The 21,770-nt window shown below is 38.6% G+C and overlaps 1 protein-coding gene across 1 annotated transcript in view; it reads left to right on the plus strand.

The window, feature by feature from the left end:
- LOC149226195 (histone-binding protein MSI1) overlaps positions 1 to 16,639 on the plus strand; it is a 95,908-nt gene extending 79,269 nt beyond the window's left edge. The window contains exon 6 of the mRNA XM_089377427.1: positions 15,817 to 16,639. Within this exon, the coding sequence (XP_089233553.1) occupies positions 15,817 to 16,036 (220 nt within the window). The 3' untranslated portion in view covers positions 16,037 to 16,639. The remainder of the gene's footprint in view (positions 1 to 15,816) is intronic.
- The last annotated feature ends 5,131 nt before the right edge of the window (positions 16,640 to 21,770 follow it).

Here is a 21,770-nt window from a genome sequence, read left to right on the forward strand (position 1 = left end):
TGTTGTCCTTATTTAGTTTAGGACAATTCCTTTTGTAGTATTCATATTCTTGGCATCCATAGCATTGGATTTTGGACATATATCTATTGCTTGTTCTTCGTGGACTAAATTTGCCAAATTTTCCTTTTCTCTTGGCCATGGCAGCAAATGCTTGCTCCCTTGATCCCACATCTTCCTTTGCTTTGAGTCTTGTTTCCTCTATCTTGCATAGGGACCACATTTCACTTAGTGGGGTGGCTTCCTTCTTGGCATATATGCTTGATGTGAAGTTACCCCAATTCTCAGGTAGAGCATTGAGTACTACAGTTGTCATTTCCCTGTTGGACATGGCTTCCCCTATCTCTTGAAGTTGATCCCTCATCTTAGAGATCTTCATGTATTAGGGAGCTATTCCTTTCTTTGATATCTTCATCTTGTACAATTCATTTCGAAGAGATATCACTTCTCCAACTGTGCTTACCGAGAATAGCTCTACTAGTTTATCATAGATTTCTTTTGATGTTTCAAATTTGGAGACATAAGGAATGAGAGTCTTTGATGGATTCTATTAGAATCTTTTGAACTCTTGTCTCATCCTTATTGTACTTGGCTAAGGCTTGAGTTTGTTCCTTAACAAAGATAGTGATATTCCCTTTGATGTGTTCTAGAAGTTCATTCTCCTTGAGAAGTAAATCAATCTCTTCTTCCATGCAAGAAAGTTATTGGTACCTACCAATTTGTTGCTTTCCTTGCAAAAAGACATTGATGTATATACATAAGGCGACATATACTTGATAGATTTTGAGATGTAGTGGACTTGCTTTCTCCTTGAAGACTTGATGACTTGCCTTCCTTAGATCTTGATGTTCTTCAAGTTGCTTTCTCCAAGTTGACTTGCTTGATGATGAGATTTGCTTGATGATTTGTAGCTTGGTGTAGGCCCTTCCTTGATTTGCTCTTCTTGTAGGCGCCTTTATGTAAGGCTCTTCTTCTTGCTTTGTAGTCTTCCTTGATGAGTGATGGATGGGAGACCTTCTTGTCCTTGATATGATAGAGACTTCTTGGTTAGATGCTTCAACTTTTGTAGATGTTCTTCTTTGATGAGTGTTCTTGAGATGCACTTTCCTTGATGTGTCACCTTAACTTTGATACCATGTTGAAGAATCAAGGGCAATTAGGTGTAGTGTGATTCTTCTTGACTTGATAACAATTTGTGGAGTCTTTTTACTTTTCTTGTTAGCTTAATCTTCTTCTTCTTTTTATTAATGCATGTGTGTAATTCATCAAACTGCTACCAAAAACATAAGAACAAGAACACAAGATGTTTGCTCTTTGCTAGGGCCAAAACCTCTCTTCTTTTGAGAGGAAAACCCTTTGGTAAATTTCTTTTATTGAAGCTTCTTATTGATCAATGCCAAACCCTAGACCCTTGACTTGAATGTCCTCCAAGCACAAGTCAAGTCCTTCCTCCTTTCTGCACCAATGTTTTAAAACTCTGACTCCGACACTGACTTGGCCGAGGGTTGACTCCGACTTCGACTCGGTATCGACTCGGCCAACTCGATTTCAATGACTCGGTCGTTGTAAAAAATACATCAAATATTTTTTTATTTATAAAAAAACATAATTTTAAAGATTTTCATTCATGTTTCCAAACACACAGCGTTAGAATATAGATAGAAGACAACATATGATCAAAGTAGGCTCATGTATATATCGATTATCTCAAAACGGCACCCAGTGCACTGTCCAATACATACATGATGATGATATAGAGATCAAAACAAAAACACATAACCAAGGAGGCTAGAAATGGCCTCTACAACAAAAGTAAACTGCGACAAGTACTACTGGCTATTGCTAGAGGAGCCAAGATCATCTGGATCAACCTTTGGATCAAAGTCAGACAGCGGGCCCCATGGCTCCTCCTCCTCATCATCTCCAACTGCAATTGTATAAGTGGTAGCACTAGTAGGCTTTGCAACAACTGCAAGTTGAGATAGACGAGATATGCGCTTCTGCCATGGCTCCACAGAGGAAGCGCTTGCAACTGCAGGACTTGGCGCTGGCCCTAAGGCTGGTACAAGTGGATCTGCATTCAATTGAACATTATGTTCGAGTGATCCCCCACCTGTAAATCCAAATCAAGATCCTCATCAAAATCAAACTCTGTTAGATGACTCTCCACTACCCAATCTGATGTTGGATCAATGTCTTCCAACACAATGGGATCTGAATCAGGTCTTTTGTTAAGCAATTGGTTGCGTCTGAGCTGGAGGTTGTATTGGACATAGACTAGATCATTTAACTGTTTTTGATCTAAACAGTTTCTCTTCTTCGTGTGAATCCTCTCAAAGACAGACCAATTGCGTTCACACCCAGTAGCACTGCAAGTTTGACTCAAAATACGAATTGCAAACCTCTGCAATTCAGGACAATGGCTACGAAAAGCCTCCCACCATTGTGCTGCAAAAAACATAGGAGTGTAATGAGTTAGGTCAACCAAAATTACAAATTATATCCAACTTTCAAATTATAAACGATTTAACGAAATAAGTATTAAGAATTTGAAAATTGAAATTTTTGTTTACCTGGCTCATCTGCTTCCCTTGCAATCTTTGCTAGGTTCTTCCCAAAGGTACTTGAGGCATCGCTGAAGGTTGTGGTTTGTTGCTGCATCTCCAGCTGATCACACTCCAATGGGATCATGCGATCAATGCAATCAATCAATCCATTTCTAACCTCCCCCTTCAAAGCTCCTGTCTCCTTAGCTTTATAATGATACTATGGGTTCAAAAAATACCCAGCTGCCTGTATAGGGCAATGGAGTTGATTGTTCCATCTTTCATCAATGATTGCCCAAATGGGCCCATACTTAGCCACTTTATCCTTGTATGGCCTCTTTATTTGATCCTTTGCTTGATCCTTAGCCTCATAAATGAAGCCCATAGCCAATCTTTCCCCATCCACCAACCGCAACACCTTAACCAGTGGCTCAGCGAGCTTCACAATCTCTATTGCCTTTCTCCAAAATATTTCTTCATTAACTTTCTTTTTCAATTCTTTGCCTTCCAGTTTGTGAGACCACTGGCTTTGATTCCTTTCTTCACTAGAAAAAAATGTTTTGCAAGTTTCTATGTTGTGAAAGCATAGATTGGAATGTCAAAAAATGAGTAGCAAATTTAGTGATGGCAGGCCTAATAATATCCCTGCTCCCCGTGGGTTTCCTCATCAGGCTCAAAATCCATGAATGATTGTAGATAAATTTTGTTATGCATTTGGCATGATCTACAGTGTTTTTGACCCAATCTGATTTGCCAATATCCTCAAGCATGAGGTTTATGCAATGTGCAACACATGGGGTCCAAAAGATGGTTTTGTGTTTTTTCTCTAACAGTTTACCAACAAGAATATAGTTAGAGGCATTATCTATGATGACTTGAACAACATTAGCCACCCCCACCTCCTCAACAACCTCATCCAATAGCTGAAACAACAATTGTCCATCTTTTACCTTATTAGATGCATCAATTGATTTTAGAAACATGGTTCCTTGTGGGCAGAAGATAAGAAGGTTTATGATGGTACGGTTACTTTGATTAGTTCATCCATCTGACATGATGGTACATCCTGTACTTGCCCATGAGTCCTTGAAGTCTTTCAAATACTCATTAATGGAGGCAATTTCTTTCTGCAAATGATACCCCCTTAGCTCATGCATAGTAGGGCCTTTGAAGCCTTTTCCAGCAACATGTATGGCATCAAACATAAGCTCATAATATGGTAAACGGGAAGCATTGAAGGGGATATTATCATCATACCACCATCTAGCTATGTAATCACAAGCAGTCTCCCTCAATTCTTTCTTCCAATGGTCATCTAAAGTGGGCTGCATATGACTTTTACTAGCTTGAGGACCATGTGCATCTGATGGAGAGGAGGGAGTGAAATAACTTTTGATATTCATATCACCCTTTTTCATTTTACCATTTCCATTTTCTTGAATAGAATCAAAAGAGGGAGGAACATATCAGAAGGGGTTGGATGCATCAGTACAAGGGATAGAGGAAGAACCCTCAAAATCAAAATGGGGGTTGGTAGCCAGCATTTTTTGTATATTCCTCTTCCTCCCAATTTTAGCCTCTAACTCTTTTTGCCTAGCCTTATCTTCTTTAAACTTCTCGAAGCTGGCTAACAAATCCTTCCTAATGTCTCCAATTTCTGGTGAGGTACATGGAGTAATTTGGCCTCTAATTCCCGCCAAGTGTTGTTTCGGCCTATTAATGCCCCTAGGACCTTCCTTAATTTTCCTATGGCAAAATTTGCAATGCATTTGACTATCAACCATTTCAACATATGCCCAAGGAGCATCTTTCACTCTAGGTGCCATTTTTTGACTTGGAAATGAAAGCAAAAAATCTGAAAATGAAAACAGAAAAAAAGCATTGATTCAATGTTCATTTCTTTCACAAAAAACACTCTTTTCAATTTCTAGATTTGCACATAAAATTTAATAAGCAAAAGTAGATTTTTACAAGTGAAAAAAAAATACCTCCAAGCACAAACTGCCTCCTCGTGGTTGCTCCAATAAACCAACTCCTCAATGGCAAATGCTGCTTCAAATGGCTGCCCAAGAAGCTCCTCACTCCAGCTATAATGCTTGCCCAGGACTCCTCACTGCTACTCCAAAAAGAAACTCAACAACTCCTCACAAACTCTCACTGAAATTCTCACTCAAATGCATGAGATGGCTGTGAAGAAAGGAGAGGGGTTGGGTGGGTTAAATAGGGTTTAGGAGGGGAATGGACCCCAAAGACAACATAGGCAAAATAAAAACCAGTTTGGAGTCCCCCAAAAAGTATAAAAAAAAATCGCAGTTTGACGGGTTTACAGGCCGCTGTTTCCAGCTCGGCCGAGTAGGCTTGGACTCGGCCAAGCCGACCGAGTTGTTAGGCAACTTGACCGGCTTGGTATTAACCCGGCCGGCCGAACCAAATCCTAGGCCGGGTCACAGTTGGAGAGTTTGGCTCGGACCAACTCGTCCGAGTCGGTTCGGAACCGGCCGTTTCTGAAAATAGAGTTCTGCACTTTGTTCCCCGACACTTGGTCTTCCTTCTACCAACACTTTGCTCGCCGACACTTCGTCCTTCTTTCGGCAACTGATAATAGTCCTTGTTAGGTATCTTCTATAAGAGATATTCCTCTTTATTCCTTGGTAGATTCCTTTACATATGAAGAGTACTTTATCCTTCCTCCAACTGAGCCCTTTCTTGAGATGTAGTTGCAAACTTGATATGGCAACACTTCAACGCTAATTTCTCGCACGTGTGGGAGGTTTCCCCTATACTTTGGTTCCTTTCTCCTTCGCTTGAGAGACTCTCTTCTTCGCTTGAGTAGGAGGCCTTATAGGCCTAGGTTACTAGCCCAAACCATGAGATATATATGACTGTTATCTTGTTGTTGTAGTGACCTCGGACTGTCCTCTATTTCTCACAAGTGTGACTGTTTTTCACCCTAAAGACAGTCCCTTCAACTTCGGTTTAGGTCTTTCCTTCTTTACTGCACTGGAGGCTCCTTCTACTTCGTCTTTCTTTACCCTTTTTCGGTCTTCCTTGATCGCTGATTTCAGAGATAAGTAATAATCTAAGTTTATAGAAATATTTTCGGAAAAATCACATCATAAAATCTTTGTCGGCGCGTTTCGAACCAACGAGTGTGGTTCATCATCAGGACAAGTTGAAAGAATCAGATCAAGGTTCCATGTTAAATATGGATGGCAGATTTTCCAACGGTTAGGTTTGACTGGAAAAAAACGGCTATATTGGACCCAGGTCAGAACATAAACGGTTAGATTGGTCAAAATTATTAGTATATTGGACCCAATTGGACCAATCTAACCGTTTTTGTTCTGACTTGGGTCCAATTGGGTCCAATATATTTGTTTTTCTTCCAGTCAAACCTAACCGTTGGAAAATCTACGATCCCTATTTAACATGGAGCCTTGATCTGATTCTTTCAACTTGTCTTGATGATGAACCACACTCATTGGTTCGAAATGCGTCGACAAAGATTTTATAATGTGATTTTTCCGAAAATATTTCTATAAACTCAGATTATGGATCACAAAAGCTTAAATTCAAAGATAAGTTATAATGTTACGAGGGAGTGGACAACCTCTATATATAGAGGTCTATCCCTCCTTTTAGGCTGACTTGAAGGCCGACTTGAAGACTAGAGGCCAACTTGACTTGCTTAGGTTGGCTTCTTTTGATGGTGCCACATTCTTGGAGGAGACTTGACTTCGCTTGGAGGGATATTCTTTGACTTTTATGCAAACATATACATGGTGTAATATGCTCTTAAGGTCTTCAACATTTTCTTTTATCTATTTGACTCACTTATAGCACTTTAACATGTGCTAGACCTATTTCAACGAGCAAGAAACTCATTGACATATATTATAAAAATAATGTTTCTTTTCTTGAATAAATACAAATATCAAAAGTACATTTATGAAGACTGAACCTAGTTACTTTTCCTTCAGCGATTGTCATCCCTTTAAAAGTTCTCATTTTCTTCTGCGAGAATAAAGTACCTTTTTTTGGTTAGAGTTTCTGTTTCTTCCTTCTTATTCTTTTGAACTCCTTTTGTTTATCCCTAAGCTTCTCCACAAATTCCACTCCTGCAAGATTGTTGCTTTTCCCTATTGTGTCCCATTTTAATTGGTTCCTTAATATCCTCCTTTTGGGCACTAACTTTGTCATCCTTCTTTCACGTCCATTCATTCCTGTACTGACCAAAGCAATCTGTCTTCATATGCAGTCTAAGTCGTAGAATGGAACTTAGTAAAAGTGCCAGTGATTATAAATATCAGTCCACATTGAGATAGTTTCCTTGTATAATCATGTGTTGACTCCTAATGCAAAATTTCTACTCTCTCACTAAATTTACTATCAAATCACCGTCCTATTTGCCAGCCCCTCTGATCTTCTGACATAACTGAGGTTAAAATGAGTTTTTGCTAGATCTGGAGTCTACCTTGACCTAGAAGTATTCAGAGATTTTGAAGATATTACTAATTTAGACACCCTTTCAATTTCCAACCTTAGAAGCTTTTGCGCAAATTTGCAGAATAAAACACCTACAACAAAGCCTTAAAATTCTACCTAATTTTTTAAACTAACCTTGACCTTTGCTTATAGACCAACTTTACATTCCCTTTGTGTGATCCCTTATCACTCCAACACATCTTGATTTCGATGGGACCTGTGGGAGCTCTATTGCATTTTTATTGCCTAGAACCTTGCCTTGGTGGTTACGGTTCCAATTTGACTCTATCGTGAGGCTCCAATCCTTGTCCCTTATAGCCTCTTCCTCTGGGAGATTATCTGATATTATTGAGACCAATCTGTACACTAGGAACATGTCCTTTGAGCATTAGAGAGATCAACTCTAGAAAGATCCAGAGTAGAGCCCGCTTGGCTGATCAAACTACCTCATAGATCTAGAGGAGCAACCATATATCCATTTGGAGTTCCTTCTTTTGATCTTAGATGTTAGGAGTATCTGTGGTCCATACATCCCTCCTTGGATTGTGTAGCCAGGCTCCTCAGTGGTTCCAGAAGACTTTGACAATGAGCCAGTGCCTAGTTGGCCCTCCTCACCCTCGACCATCAGGCTCTGGAGACATTGACATCATCAAACCCCTTGTATGATCTTGTTTTATTAGAACAAGACTTGCATTAGCAGAACTCCGTTTGGAGGCAAACCAGTGTGATCGGTTGCCCTCAATCGGAAAAGGCTAGTTCAATGCTAAACCGATGGTTGTATTCTATATGACGACCTTTGGAACACAAATTACAATAATTTATGAGTGGGGCAACTTAATATTCAACTCTAGGGTATTGCTAATTGTTAAATTTGGCAACTAGGGCCAAACTCCACCTTGGACAACTCATATGATGCAACTTATATGTTTATTGGATTCTTCTTTCCGAGAGGTGTAGGATTGATCTAAAGATCATCTCATTCTGACACGTATAAATAGAATTATGAATTTATTTTGTTTATGGACAAATTATCAAGGTCGACTAGCAATCTTATGTAGGCTCAGAAGCCCAAAAGACACGTCTATTCATCCTAAATGTTACATATAAATAGAAGGAGCATCTACCTCATTTGGACACTCATCTCTCACACATCTCTCTCTCATCTAATTGGGTGTACGGATTTCTGGGCAACCACTCTCTCCATAGGTGCGAAGGACAACTTGCAATTTTCTGTTTTGGGCGTTGAGCAAATTGTAGGAGGGTTTGACTAGTGTTAACTAAGTTTGACTGTGTTTTTCTTGGGGAATATTTTGTTTGGGCATGTCGCATTTTTGGGCACAGAAATTGAGGCAATTTGAGTTGTTGGACCAACGTTGACTGTAGGTTTGACCTTTGCGTTGACTGAGTTTGATTGATATTTTCAAGACTGTTTTGGGATGATTTGGATTGCTGTTGGAGGCCGATGACTAGGTTTGACCGAGCTGATTTGGAGGATAAATTTTGCCACATTGACCAACAACTACTTTTTGGTTTGTGCTTTCTGTGATTGTAGTTTGACTGGACATATTTGACTTTGATTGGGCAAGTGAATTTTGTATATGGTACTCTCTCTCTCTCTCTACTGAACTTTTGAATAATAAGAAGAATCGATCAAAGGGTTTCTCCACATTGGGGTTTGTCCCTGGCATGCGCCACATCTTGTGTCCTTTTGTCTTGGTTTGTCTTTTACTGTTTTAATTTATGTTCTATCTGCATTTACTGTCATGTTAATGTGATTGCTAATCTGGGAATTGATATTGGGCTAATAAGAAAAATTGAAGTAAATTGCTCTTAAGCATAAAACATACCATTGTTATCTAAAATTAACATGGTATCGGAGTTGAGGTGAAGACAAAGCCCAAGCAAGAATGAAAAGAGCAATCATTGAGATTTGTTGGACAAGGACAAGAGTTAATGGCCTTCACATCATACTTCAAGCTTGATGACAAACTCAATGATAAATTTGATTATCATGCATGGAAGATGTCTTTTGATTTGACTTTGGAAGAGCATGATGTTATGGATTATGTGCAAGGAAAGATCATTGAACCTCCTTCAAATGCACCGGCTGCAGCTAAGACAAAGTACAAGAAAGGTGAAGTCAAAGCTAAGAAGATCATCAAGGATTCTATTAACAAGCATTTGGTTGCATACATCTTTGATTTGAACACATCCAAGGAGATGTATGATAGGTTGGTTGGCATGTTCAAGGTTAGCAATGCAAACCAAGTTCTCTTCCTCAAGCACAAGTTGAAGGACATAAAGAAGGGGAGAGGTGAAGATATCGAATCCAACTTCATGAGGATTATCGTGATAAAAAATGATCTTCTTTCAATTGGAGAAGTTATTGCTGATAGAGAGCTCACTCTCATTGCCCTTGGAGGACTCCCTCGTGAATGGCACGTGTTCAACACTACTATCCTCAAGTACGACAGGATTCCAGGTTTTGAAGAATCGCTGACTAGATGTTCTCAAGAAGAGACAAGGAGGATAGAAATGGACATGCCCTCAAATAGGAATGATCTTACTACATTCTCCGCTCATGCTAAAAAGAAGAACAATGTAGGTTCAAAGAAGCAATGTCAAATAAGACAAGGATTCAAAAATGGAAGGAAGGGAAGATGCTTCATTTGTAACAAGTTTGGCCATTATGCTAGGGAGTGTCCTAATAGAAGTGATACCCCTTATGATGATGACAACCACAACCACAACAATTTCAGGGGCAACAACAATCAAAGGAATGGCAGATTCAACAACAAAGGAAAAAGGAATGCTCCTGCTACTCAACATGGAAATGGTCGACCTCCCAAAAGATCAAGAAACTGCAGGTATGATGAATCTATTGTTGTTGATAACGAGCAAAAATAATTTTATCTTATATCTGCCCTCTCTACTACCTCTCCTCTAGACACCTTGGGAAATTGGTTGATTGATAGTGGTGCCTCAAAGCACTTCATTGGGTATAAGGAAACTATTTCAAATCTGATAGAAAAAGATACAAATTTGGAAATCATTCTTGGGGACAATGCCACCTATCTCGTGAAGGGAGTTGGGAATGTTACTCTTCAATTGAATCAAGGTAGCACCATTCATCTACAAGAAGTACTAAATGTACTTGATCTAAAGAAGGACCTGGTATCTATCTCGACGACGGAAGACAAAGGATTCAAAGTGGCATTCATCGATGGAAAGGTACATGTTTGGAATAGAAATTTCAAAGAAGCATTTACTCTTGGATTTAGGGTTGATAGCCTATATCAAGTTGGAGGAGCCCATGAGGAGCTATGTCTTGTGACACATCTCTTCAATCCGAATTATGGCATCAGAGATTTGCTCATCTACATTACCCAATGTGAGTAAGATGGTGACAAGTATGCCTGAATTTAAAGTAGAACATGAAGGTGTTTGTTCGGATGTGCTGAAGGAAAACATTCAAGGGGACCATTCCACTCGTGATAGCAGGACTACCGACATTTTGCAATTGGTTCATTTTGATCTATCTGGTATGATGCCCGTGACATCGTTGGGAGGATATTTATATTATGCTATCTTTGTGGATGATTTCTCTCGCAAAACTTGGATATATTTCTTGAAGAAGGATGAGGTATTCTCATGGTTCCATTCTTTCAAAGCTTTGGTCGAAAATCAAACAGGGAAGAAGATCAAAATATTGAGGACCGATAATGGGACCAAATATGAATCAAATGAGTTCAATTACTATTGTAGGGAATTTGGCATTAAGAGGGAGACTACTACCGCATATACTTCTGAGCAAAATGGTGTTGTTGAAAAGAAAAATCGTTCTATTATAGAAGCCACTCGTGCCATGGTTTATGATCAAAGATTTCCCAAGTTCTTATGGGCAGAAGCTGCAAACACTGCTGTGTACGTTCAAAATAGATGTCCTCATCAAGCGTTCCACTCCAAAACTCTCGAAGAAGTTTTCATCGGTAAGAAACCTGATGTTTCTCACTTCAGAATTTTTGGTAGCCCCGTATATTTTCATGTGCCGAAATAATAGAGAAGCAAAATGGATGCATCTGGGAAGAAAGGAACATTTGTGGGCTACAATGAAACTTCTAGGGCATATAGAATTTATGTGCCTGGTTAAAGAGAAATGGAAATAAGTCAAGATGTCACTTTAGACGAAGATGCTGCCCTTGAGAAGATTAGTAACCTTCTTATTCCAAGAAAGTACAAAGAAGCAGATTTAGGAATGCAGGGAGAACCACAGGATGAGCTGATGCCCGATGTTGAAGGGCCAATGGATCCTGTTGATCCACCTCCTCCTCAAAAAGGAGCCCCTCATGGCTTAGGGAAACTCTCAAAGATGCTGAGAGACATATTGCACCAAGGGGGACATTTTGTGAAAGAAAGAAGCCGAATAGGTACCAAGGGTACTTAATTGCCATGAGCACCATTTTTCAATCCGAGCCTTGCACATTCGAAGAAGCTGTGAAGCACCAAGTTTGGAAGGATGCTATGAACGAAGAGTATGAGTTGATTATGAAGAATGATGTCTGGGATGTGGTCCATAGACCTAGGGACAAATCTGTTGTCACTTCGAAATGGCTCTATAAGATCAAGCATGGCACTGATGGAAGTGATGAAAAGTTCAAGGTCAAATTTGTTGCTAGAGGCTTCTTTCAAAAGGAAGCTGTGGACGACAATGAAAGATTTCACTAGTTGCTCGATATACCACCATTCGTTTGATTATAGCCCTTGTTGCCTTGCAAGGATGCAACCTACACAAGATGGATGTCAAAACCACCTTCTTGCATGGTTCAATTAAGGAGGAAGTCTATGTGGAACAACCCGAGGGGTTTGAAGTTCAAGGTCGTCAAACACATGTATGCAGGTTGAAGAAAGCCCTCTATGGGTTGAAGCAAGCCCCCTGAGCTTGGTATGAGAGGATTGACAACTATCTGATGAAGTTGGGTTTTACAAGAAGTGAAGCTGATCCAAACCTTTACTTTAAGGTTGGGAATGACAAACTTCTTATCATGGTACTTTATGTGGACGATCTCTTTCTGACAGGTGCAAACCCTCTTATTCATCAATATAAGAGGGAGTTGGCTTCCGAGTTTGAAATGAAGGACCTAGGACTGATGCATTATTTCTTAGGGTTGGAGGCCTGGAAAAAGCTAGGTGAGATTTTCCTTTCTCAAGGAAAATACGTTGTGAAGATATTTGAAAGATTTGGGATGGTGGACTGCAAGTCTGTGACGACTCTGATGGAACTTAACTTCAAGAAGTTATGCGGAAGTGTTACTGGGCCCGATTTGGGAAATCCTTCTGAGTATTGTCAACTCATGGGGGCCCTGATGTTCTTGGTGAACTTCCGTTCGGACATATGATTTGCAGTGAATACATTGAGTCAGTTTATGGTCGAGCCTCAACACATACATTGGATTGTTGCCAAGAATCTCTTGAGATATCTTTGGGCACAATCACACCTATGGACTGAGATACACTGTCGAGAATGTGAGGCTCCATGGTTATTCTGATGCTGAATGGGATGGCAGTGTGGTGGATCGTAAAAGCACATTGGGATGTTGTTTCTCTCTAGGTTCTGCTTCGATATCCTGGATGAGCAGGAAGCAAAAGTTGGTTGCTTTGAGCACTACTGAGGCCGAATATATTGCTGCTAGTATGGCCTCTTGTGAAGCTGCTTGGTTGAGGAAGCTCTTTAGTGAACTGTTTGGACATGTCCTAGATACCACTGTGATCTTCTTCGACAACCAAAGTGGGATTCGTTTTTCTGAGAATCCCGTGTTTCATGATTGCTCCAAGTATATTGATATTAGATACCACTGTATCCGGGATATGGTACAATGAGGAGCAATAAGGCTCCGTCATATTAGGATTGATGATTAGGTCACAAATATTCTTACGAAGTCGCTGGGGAAGGTCAAATTCCTAACCTTCCATGAACGACTTGGAGTCATGGAGAGACCCTCTTATGAGGGTACCGTATGAGGTGGGTACTGAGCTCTGGGAGCTCCGGGGGGCTTGGGGTACTTCTTGGACCAATGAGTGACCATAGGGTGAGTGGTTCACCTTCCCCTAGCAGTGCGCGATGTATAGGGTGAGTGGTTCACCTTCCTCTGTGATACCCCATGATGGTTGAGATATGCATAGGATGAGTGGTTCACCTTCTCCTATGGCATACGAGCAAGATGAGTGGTTCACGTCTCCTGCGGATACAACCTATCCATGTAGTCCGGGACTCATGGGAAGTACCTCTCATCTAGCCAATGAGTAGGCAAATGAGGATAGGGTCCATAGTACTACCGATGGACACATTGTGTACTACCATACTCCCTATGCTAGGATATTTGATATTGATCTAGGATCAATGGAGACTGACTTCGGGTCAGTGGAGAGTAGTATGATACACTCTCGATTATTGAAGACCGACTTCGGGCCAGTGGAGAATGGTATGATACATTCTCGATCATTTCTTCTTCATTATTTCTTCATGGTTCAGCAGAGCAGAGTAGGGATGAGCAAAGCAGGTATGACAGGGATGGTACAGATTGTCAGATGGTCTAGCGGTAGAGTTTTTCCTAGTTGAGAAGGAGTGTTAAATTTGGCAACTAGGGCCAGACTCCACCTTGGCAGCTCATATGATGCAACTGATATTTTTATTGGATTCCTCTTTCTGAGAGGTGCAGGATTGATCTAAAGATCGTCTCATTCTGACATGTATAAATAGAATTATGAATTTATTTCGTTTATGGACAAATTGTCAAGGTCGGCCAGCGATCTTATGTTGGCTCAGAAGCCCAAAAGACACGTCTATTCATCCTCAACGTTACATATAAATAGGAGCATCTACCTCATTTGGACACTCATCTCTCACACATCTATATCTCTCATCTGATTGGGTGTACAGATTTTTGGGCAGCTTCTCTCTCCACACGTGCATAGGACAGCCTGCAATTGACCAAATTGCAGGAGGGTTTGACCAGCATTGACCGAGCTGCAGTTGACCGAGTTTGACTGTGTTTTTCTTGGGGAATATTCTGTTTGGTCAGGCTGCATTTTTGTGCACAGAAATCGAGGCAACCTGAGCTGTTTGACCAGCATCAACCACATGTTTGACCTCTGCGTTGACCAAGTTTGACTGTTATTTTTGGGACCGTTTTGGGCTGATTTGGATTACTGTTGGAAGCTGAGTTGGCTGGGTTTGACCGGGCTGATTTGGAGGAGAAATTCTGCCATGTTGACCAGTGTTGACTTTCTGGTTAGGGCTTCTTGTGACTGCAGTTTGACTGGACAGATTTGACTTTGATTGGGCAAGTGAATTTTGTATATTGTACTCGCTCTCTTTGCTGAACTTTTGAAGAATAATAAGAAGAATTGATCAAAGGGTTTCCCCACATTGGGGTTGTGCGCCACACCTTGTGTCCTCTTGCATTGGCTTGTCTTCTACTGTTTTAATTTATTTTCTATTTGCATTTACTGTCATGTTAATGTGATTGCTAATCTGGAAATTGATATTGGGCTAATAAGAAAAATTGAAGTAAATTGCTCTTAAGCATAGAACATACCATTGTTAACTAAAATTAACACTAATGCTATGTTATTAATGGTAATGTTAAAAATTTAAGTAAAAGTATGAAAATGAATGAATTTTTAACATTACCGTTAATTGTTTCAAGATGGTTGAGAGTGGTTCCAACCTCGTTGGATTTCATACGAAGAAAGTATATTTTTAGACCCCTCTCAAAATCCATCAAGCTTAAGAATTTTCATGATTGGGGGGATTGCAAAGTTTCCATTGGATTTTGTCATGTGTGAGGATATGGAACTAGCATTTAATCTATAGCACTAAGCCCTCTATGTACCTCAATGTTGGTTGCATTTATTGTTGAACTCCCTTGTCATGACCCTACTGAAAATGTACCAATCACTCAAACAAAATCTTTTGACTTGTTAAGCTTTTTCTATCTTATTTTAATGATATTGATGATGCAGATCCCAATATAGGCAATGATTTTGATGATATGTAGGTATTTGTTGTAGAATGAATTTTTTCGACTCTAGAGGCCATCTAGAGGCTCTTTGTTGATGTATTTTTGGTCCAGAGATGGATTGCACTAGGTGCTATTTTGGTTATATGCAGGCTTTCTATATGATAAACTTTTCATAATTGTTTATAATGGTTTGGATTCATATTGATGGAATAGACATGTTTTATTTGGTTATAGCAAAATTTGAATGTTTATGTATTTTTTGTCTGGTTCTGGTTCAGTTTCTGGATTTTTTGTCCATTTTTGGTCCAGTTCCTGGTTCTGGAGTTGACTGGTTTGATGAGTGGTCTGGTTCTGATAAAATTGGTCTTATATCCCACTCTCACTCTCTTTTTCTTGACAGGTTCTTTGGTTGGGTTGTCCACCTTTCCATTCTTGGACAAACTCATTTAGTGTTTTGTATCACAGTACCTTTGTCACGGTTTTATACATATGTTCTGATGTTATACTTTTGTTTCTTTTTTGTATTATTTTCGGCATTTTCTAGCAGTTGTGCTGGCACTCCCACATTGTATTCATACTGGTTGTACTCTTCAGTTCCATTGACCTACTTATGTGGTCATCTGTATACAGCATATGCAGACTTCGCTTCTTGAATATGCTTTTCCCATATTAAGTATTTATTTTCTCAATTATATTTACATTTTTCATAGTTTTTGAAGTTCTTAGTTGCAATGTTGTATTTAGAAGATTATCACGTGATTTTGTAGGATTGACGATGAGCAAACAGCAGAGGATGCAGAAGATGGACCACCTGAGTTGCTGTTTATTCATGGTGGACATACTAGTAAGATATCAGATTTCTCATGGAACCCATGTGAGGATTGGGTTATAGCTAGTGTAGCTGAAGATAACATTCTCCAAATCTGGCAAATGGCTGAAAATATATACCATGACGAGGAGGATATGCTTCCTGAAGAAGCAGTGTAACTTTTATCTAGCTAGAAGTTGTGAAATTAAGAGGGATGTGAGGATTGGGTTATAGCTAGTGTGGCTGAAGATAACATTCTCCAAATCTGGCAAATGGCTGAAAATGTATATCATGGTGAGGGGGATATGGCTTCCAAAGAAACATTGTAAGAGCTAGCTAGAATTTGTGAAATTAAGAGGTGTATTCGCTTTCAGAGTTTCTCAACAAATGACATGGTTCTCATTCCATTTTCTTTTATATAATGAGAAGCAAAACTTGGCTTATCATATTTTTTATTGAGAAAAGACACGTTGAAAGAGCTTAAACCTTTAGCTTTTGCTGTTTTCTGCTGTATTTATGTAGTTTGCAATCTGGTGAAGATTATGCCAGGTCTGCCTTTCCCTGTAATAGGTTTTATAGACAAATTTATAGCTGAAAGTGATGCTCACGTTCTAGGTAAGATGGGAAACATCAGAATGTAAGGGTCTCAAATGTTGTCACTATTCAATTTTCATCTATTTCTGGTCCGGTGGATTTTGCTGGTAAGATATTTGAAGATGTCCAACACTTGTTCTAGAGTGTATTGTGAAATATAAGCACATAACTTGATATGAGTTGCAACATCTCTTTTGTATATGCCTATTTTTATTGTGAATTTTTTATTGAGGATTTTCAATTCCCTACATTATATTTTGCACCTTCTTATTATAGATTGGATCTTATATATGTGTTCATGTGTGTGATTCATTAGTTTGTATGTGTTGCAACTTTACTGTGCATTCTAGCAGTGAAAACTGTTTGCATGACATTATGCAGCAGATACATTATCAAAATGTAAGTGGATCTGATGTCTGAGACTCCGATTTGGTGGACCTCACTGGGGTTTTGAGTCATTAATAATTTTGATATGTTGGAGGGATATTGTAAGAACGTGTTCATATTTGCATTGCATTATGCAGCAGTTACATTATCAAAATGTTAAAGTGGATCTGACGTCTGATGTTTCAGTGATTAATAATTTTGATATGTTGGAGGTATATTGTAAGAACGTGTTCATATTTGCATTGCATTATGCAGCAGTTACATTATCAAAATGTTAAAGTGGATCTGATGTCTGATGTTTGAGTGATTAATAATTTTGATATGTTGGAGGTATATTGTAAGAACGTGGTCATATTTTTGTCTTAGGGATATGATTATGAGGAATTTGAACCAGTTGGAAGGCATGTAAGGTTACCTCATGTAAAATCTTCGATCATATTCCTCCTAAATCATTTGTAACTTCATTGGCTGTTGTTTCCAGTTGTAGTTGCGATTCCTTTTTCTTGCATGTGATGCTTTTGTGTGCAGTTTTTAATGATGGGCATTGGACATCCTCCATAGGTTTAATATGGCTAAAAGAGGTCTAAGCTTGGCAATGAGGGGATAAATATTCCTCGCTAGTGATTCAACTCCTTGAAACACTGGGCCATCTGATGGTTTTATATATTTCCATAAGCATGCCTCCACCAGTGATTCACGTTTGCAATGGAGTGAAGCAATAAATATTTATTGTAGCTTAATCTGAGTCAAAATTCTGGGCCATGTATGCAAAATATGTTGGTTGGTAAGTGCTAATGATAGCAACACGTTTATTACTTGATGTCTCAGATTGATGAGGATAAATATAGCTCACTGTGTACCGAAGTAGCACGGGATTTATGCATTTGGGGCACAGCTGTGTCTGGCAGGTTGTATGGCATCCCTTTATGGTCATTATAAGGCCAGAATAGCAGTATGTCTGGCATTCTAGATTCTTTGTCTGTATGTGAATCAGTACACCCTATTGGGATACAGTGTACTGGTAGCATCATTTCACCAGCTACATCTGGTGTATTGCAGATTATACTTATCCTCAGTTGTATCAGGTAGATAGTTATGCCAACTTGAAAGGTAGGATTACTGATCTTGGTTAATCTCTTTTTATTTTTTATTTTTATAAAAAATAATATTATTCTGGGCTTGCGCTCTAAAAGATGAAGAAAAAAAAGCACTTGGAAGACTTTATCGTCTGATTTCAGGTCCAGTTGACTCCAAATTATTCGTATGGTCCTCAATTCTTTTATTCCCTTCCATTGGCATTAGTTTGCACATCCATTGGTCCTTTAAACCACGGGTATTCAACTTTCACCTGATGGAGCAGAACTCCGAAATTCTTTAGAGTGAACTCCTCTATCTAGTTGGGTTAATTGAGTGGAATATTTTGCCAAACTCATAAAGTTTCGGTCTATTTTTGGTATGTTGTTGGAAGACACAAAGGTATCTTCACTTCAAGTAGGAAGTCTCTACAATAATATTTTGAGTAGGATAGGACTATATGGTGTTTAAGTATTAGATTTCCAAATCACAATTTAAAGTAATTTCATTTGTACCATTACTACATTTTTACACAATTTTTTATTATATGTTTGTGTGAGGTTGACCTAAACCATATTCCTCTCCTGAATTGGGCTGTTTTGTCCTCGAGCATTGTTAATGTTGGAAGCTGGATGCAACAAGCCTCGTTTTTGAATATGTGCATGTGTGCAGTCTTCAACCGGAGTATCTTTCCATATCTTTCCATATGATTAGGCACTCATTTATTTGCCTCCAATAATGCTAATTGTACACGCTTTCTAGTTGTAATATTATCTTTACATTTTAAAAATTGCAATTTTATTTGGTAATATTATCTGGACAGTATTTCTAGTTTTTATTTTACGCAACATGCATGAAAAACTATGCGGTACTGCTTGGAAAATTTAATTGATAATGCTATTTTTCACTCTTGTGCATTACTTGGTACACTAGAATCTTGGTGGTTGTTTTGGTTTACCAGTTCTCTTCGATGCTATTTGTTTACCCTGTTGAAGATGAAGAAAAAGCCAATCACCTAGTTACAACTGCATTCCAAATTTGTGTTTTTCATGTTTTGTTTCTACTGTGAAATCTAGTTAACATGTCCATTTCTTCTATACTTGCTGCTGTTGCCTATGGTTTTTTGGGTGTCTAATTTTTGTAGCTGTGTGATAGGCAATATCACACCATCATTCTTCCACCATAAGTTATCTATGCCAATGGTTTTGTTTATTCTGATATAAATATTTGCAAGTTATCTATGCCAATGGTTTTGTTTATTCTGATATAAATATTTGCAAGTAGGTTTTAGGGCATGCATTGACAACCGTTGTGTATTAAGCCGTATCATGATAAGTAATACTCCTAGTGAGTTTCGTTCCAACGGATTTAAAGAATCCTTTTGAAGATTGTGTCTGAATTTATGATCATTCTCATTAGCTATGATTTTATGTATTCCATTGATTTGATATTTTTTTGAGCTTGTCTTATTTGGGCGTAAGGAAACAGGTTAATGACCCAACACCCAGAGACATCTAGCAGGAGTGAAAGCCCGACTTCTTACGGACCATGAATGGATAATTCTGGTGTGGTTTTCCTTGAATAACAGTGGTTAGTCAGCCTACATTTGCAGATAGCAGCCAGTGATGGTTGTCCCAGCTGTTGGTTTAACAACTGAGTTATTATAGGTTTTCTCACTGATTAAAATAAAAATAAAAATGCTTTTTCCTTCGAAATAAGATTTTGTTTCTTCCATTTTTAAATGAGGTTCTGGACATTAAAACATAATTGCATCTAATACCCTAATATTACCTTTCTCCTATTAGTGTGGCTGAAAAATTTACATAGTGAGACTGGGCTCTATGTAACATGTAACACAATAAATTACACCCAATACGCTCATTAACACCAACTTACTACTATTCGCATGTTCTTGATATTTGCAAATGATTATTCTAGCATGGTGAGATTGGACTTGATATGACCTATATACTGGGGTTTTGGAAATATAACCAAAACTACATCTAATAACCTAATATGACCTTACTCCTATTAGTGTTGCTGAAGAATTTACTATAGTGAGACTGGGCTTAATATAAAGTATAATACAAGAAACTACACCCAATACCTTCATTAACATCACCTTGCTCCTATGACGTGTTCTCTATATATCAATATAACGACAGTGACCTTGCTCCTATGACGTGTTCTCTCTATATATCAATATTTTACTATAGTAAGTCTGGGCTTTATATGACCTATAATCTGGTGATGCTGTGGAAGTAATAGATGCTTTTTGATGTTGTCAGATGTAACACAATAAATGAGGTTATTGGGATTATTGAGGTTTATTGCGGTACAATAACAATATGATGAAGTCTTGTTAAGATGGTTTAGATATCAGTAGTAACTTTAGCTTCCACATGATTATATAAGTATATTTCATAGGGTTAATGATGTATCAAAATGGATAATTATAGAGCAATGTTTATATCGGGTTTGAAAAGTTAAAAAATATTAAATATGAAATGTGTGAATTAAGAAATAGCATCTCAAAGGCCTTGAAAGTAAGTTGCATGCATGGTACAAGGAAATGGAAATGTATATATGAAATGGGACCTGAAATATATATATATATATATATATATATATTAAGGATTGGGCAAAATAAGTAAATAGAGAAATTTGAATAGTTAGAATGGGAAGAGACTTTGGATTCTAAATCCCAAAAGTCATCTCTCTTCATGTATATAATGATGTTCACATTAATGTAAAACATAATTTGGGGAGTTAAGACATCTTGGCCTATATGGTATCAAAGCATAGGTCCTAGGTTCTAAGTTTAGGTGTTTTGGCTTGTTTTTTGTTACTTATATGTTGCAGTTGCAGCCCTTAGAAACACTTCTCGCCATCTCAGCATGTTGTTCCCTCAGAAACGTCCCCTTCGTCAGGTCCACAACTTGTGTGTGCGTTAGACTTGTTTGTTACTCTCATTGTGCCTAGGTTGTGCCACGCTCAAGTATTTTGCTAGCTCGGAAGTTGAGATGTTTCTCTTGAAACTTTTAGGATTTACACAACCTCCTTCCCTTGTTGCACCATTCATGACAAAATTCAAAGTTTAGGGCATAGAACCCTAACCCTATTTTCCATGTGACCTTGTCTGATAATTCATTTGTGGGCTAGGTATCAGATCCATCACTTTACAACCAATGCCCAACACAAACCCATCACTCTCCCCTAGCATTAGGGTTCAACAATCGACAATTAACCCTGTCATCCATAGCTCTCCCTTAGCATTAGGGTTCAACATTCCACTATTAAGCCTCTCATGTCATGACATTTGACTTCTCCATTGAGTCACAACCTCTCCATTCAAACGAAATATATCCCCACACATCTCTATTATTGGCTCACTTGGACTAGGAGCTTGTAAAATTATCATGGGCTGTGACACTCTACCAAATTTTGCATACCAGCGAAACGTTGCCAAAGGAAAATATCCCTTTATTCTTTTTTTTGGTTACTTTGGCCACTTTAAGCTAGACCTGAGAGACAATTGTTAGAGAATTTCATACAATTAAATGTGGTATGCATCATGTATTTTGTACCTCTCTTCATTTACACATTATTTTACTCATTATTTGTTCATTGTGTTGATTGGGATGTCGAGGGTTGCCATGGAGAGAAGCAAAGAGATCTAAGGAGTGTTTAAGACACTTGACGCCGAGCTTCTTCAAAGTCAAGGTCTTGATGGGTTCGATACCTGCACATCTAGTTGTTCCCAACATTTCTAAATCTATCTATGTTCCTGAACCTATGTCTATGCGTCATAAACCACAAGTGTTGTTGCAAGGCTTCTGTAAGAGTTTGCCAAAGATA

Source organism: Pinus tabuliformis, chromosome J (genome assembly GCF_031772625.1).
Source record: "Pinus tabuliformis cultivar Carrire ecotype Pingquan chromosome J, CPIR1, whole genome shotgun sequence".
NCBI classification, from domain to species: Eukaryota; Viridiplantae; Streptophyta; class Pinopsida; order Pinales; family Pinaceae; genus Pinus; species Pinus tabuliformis.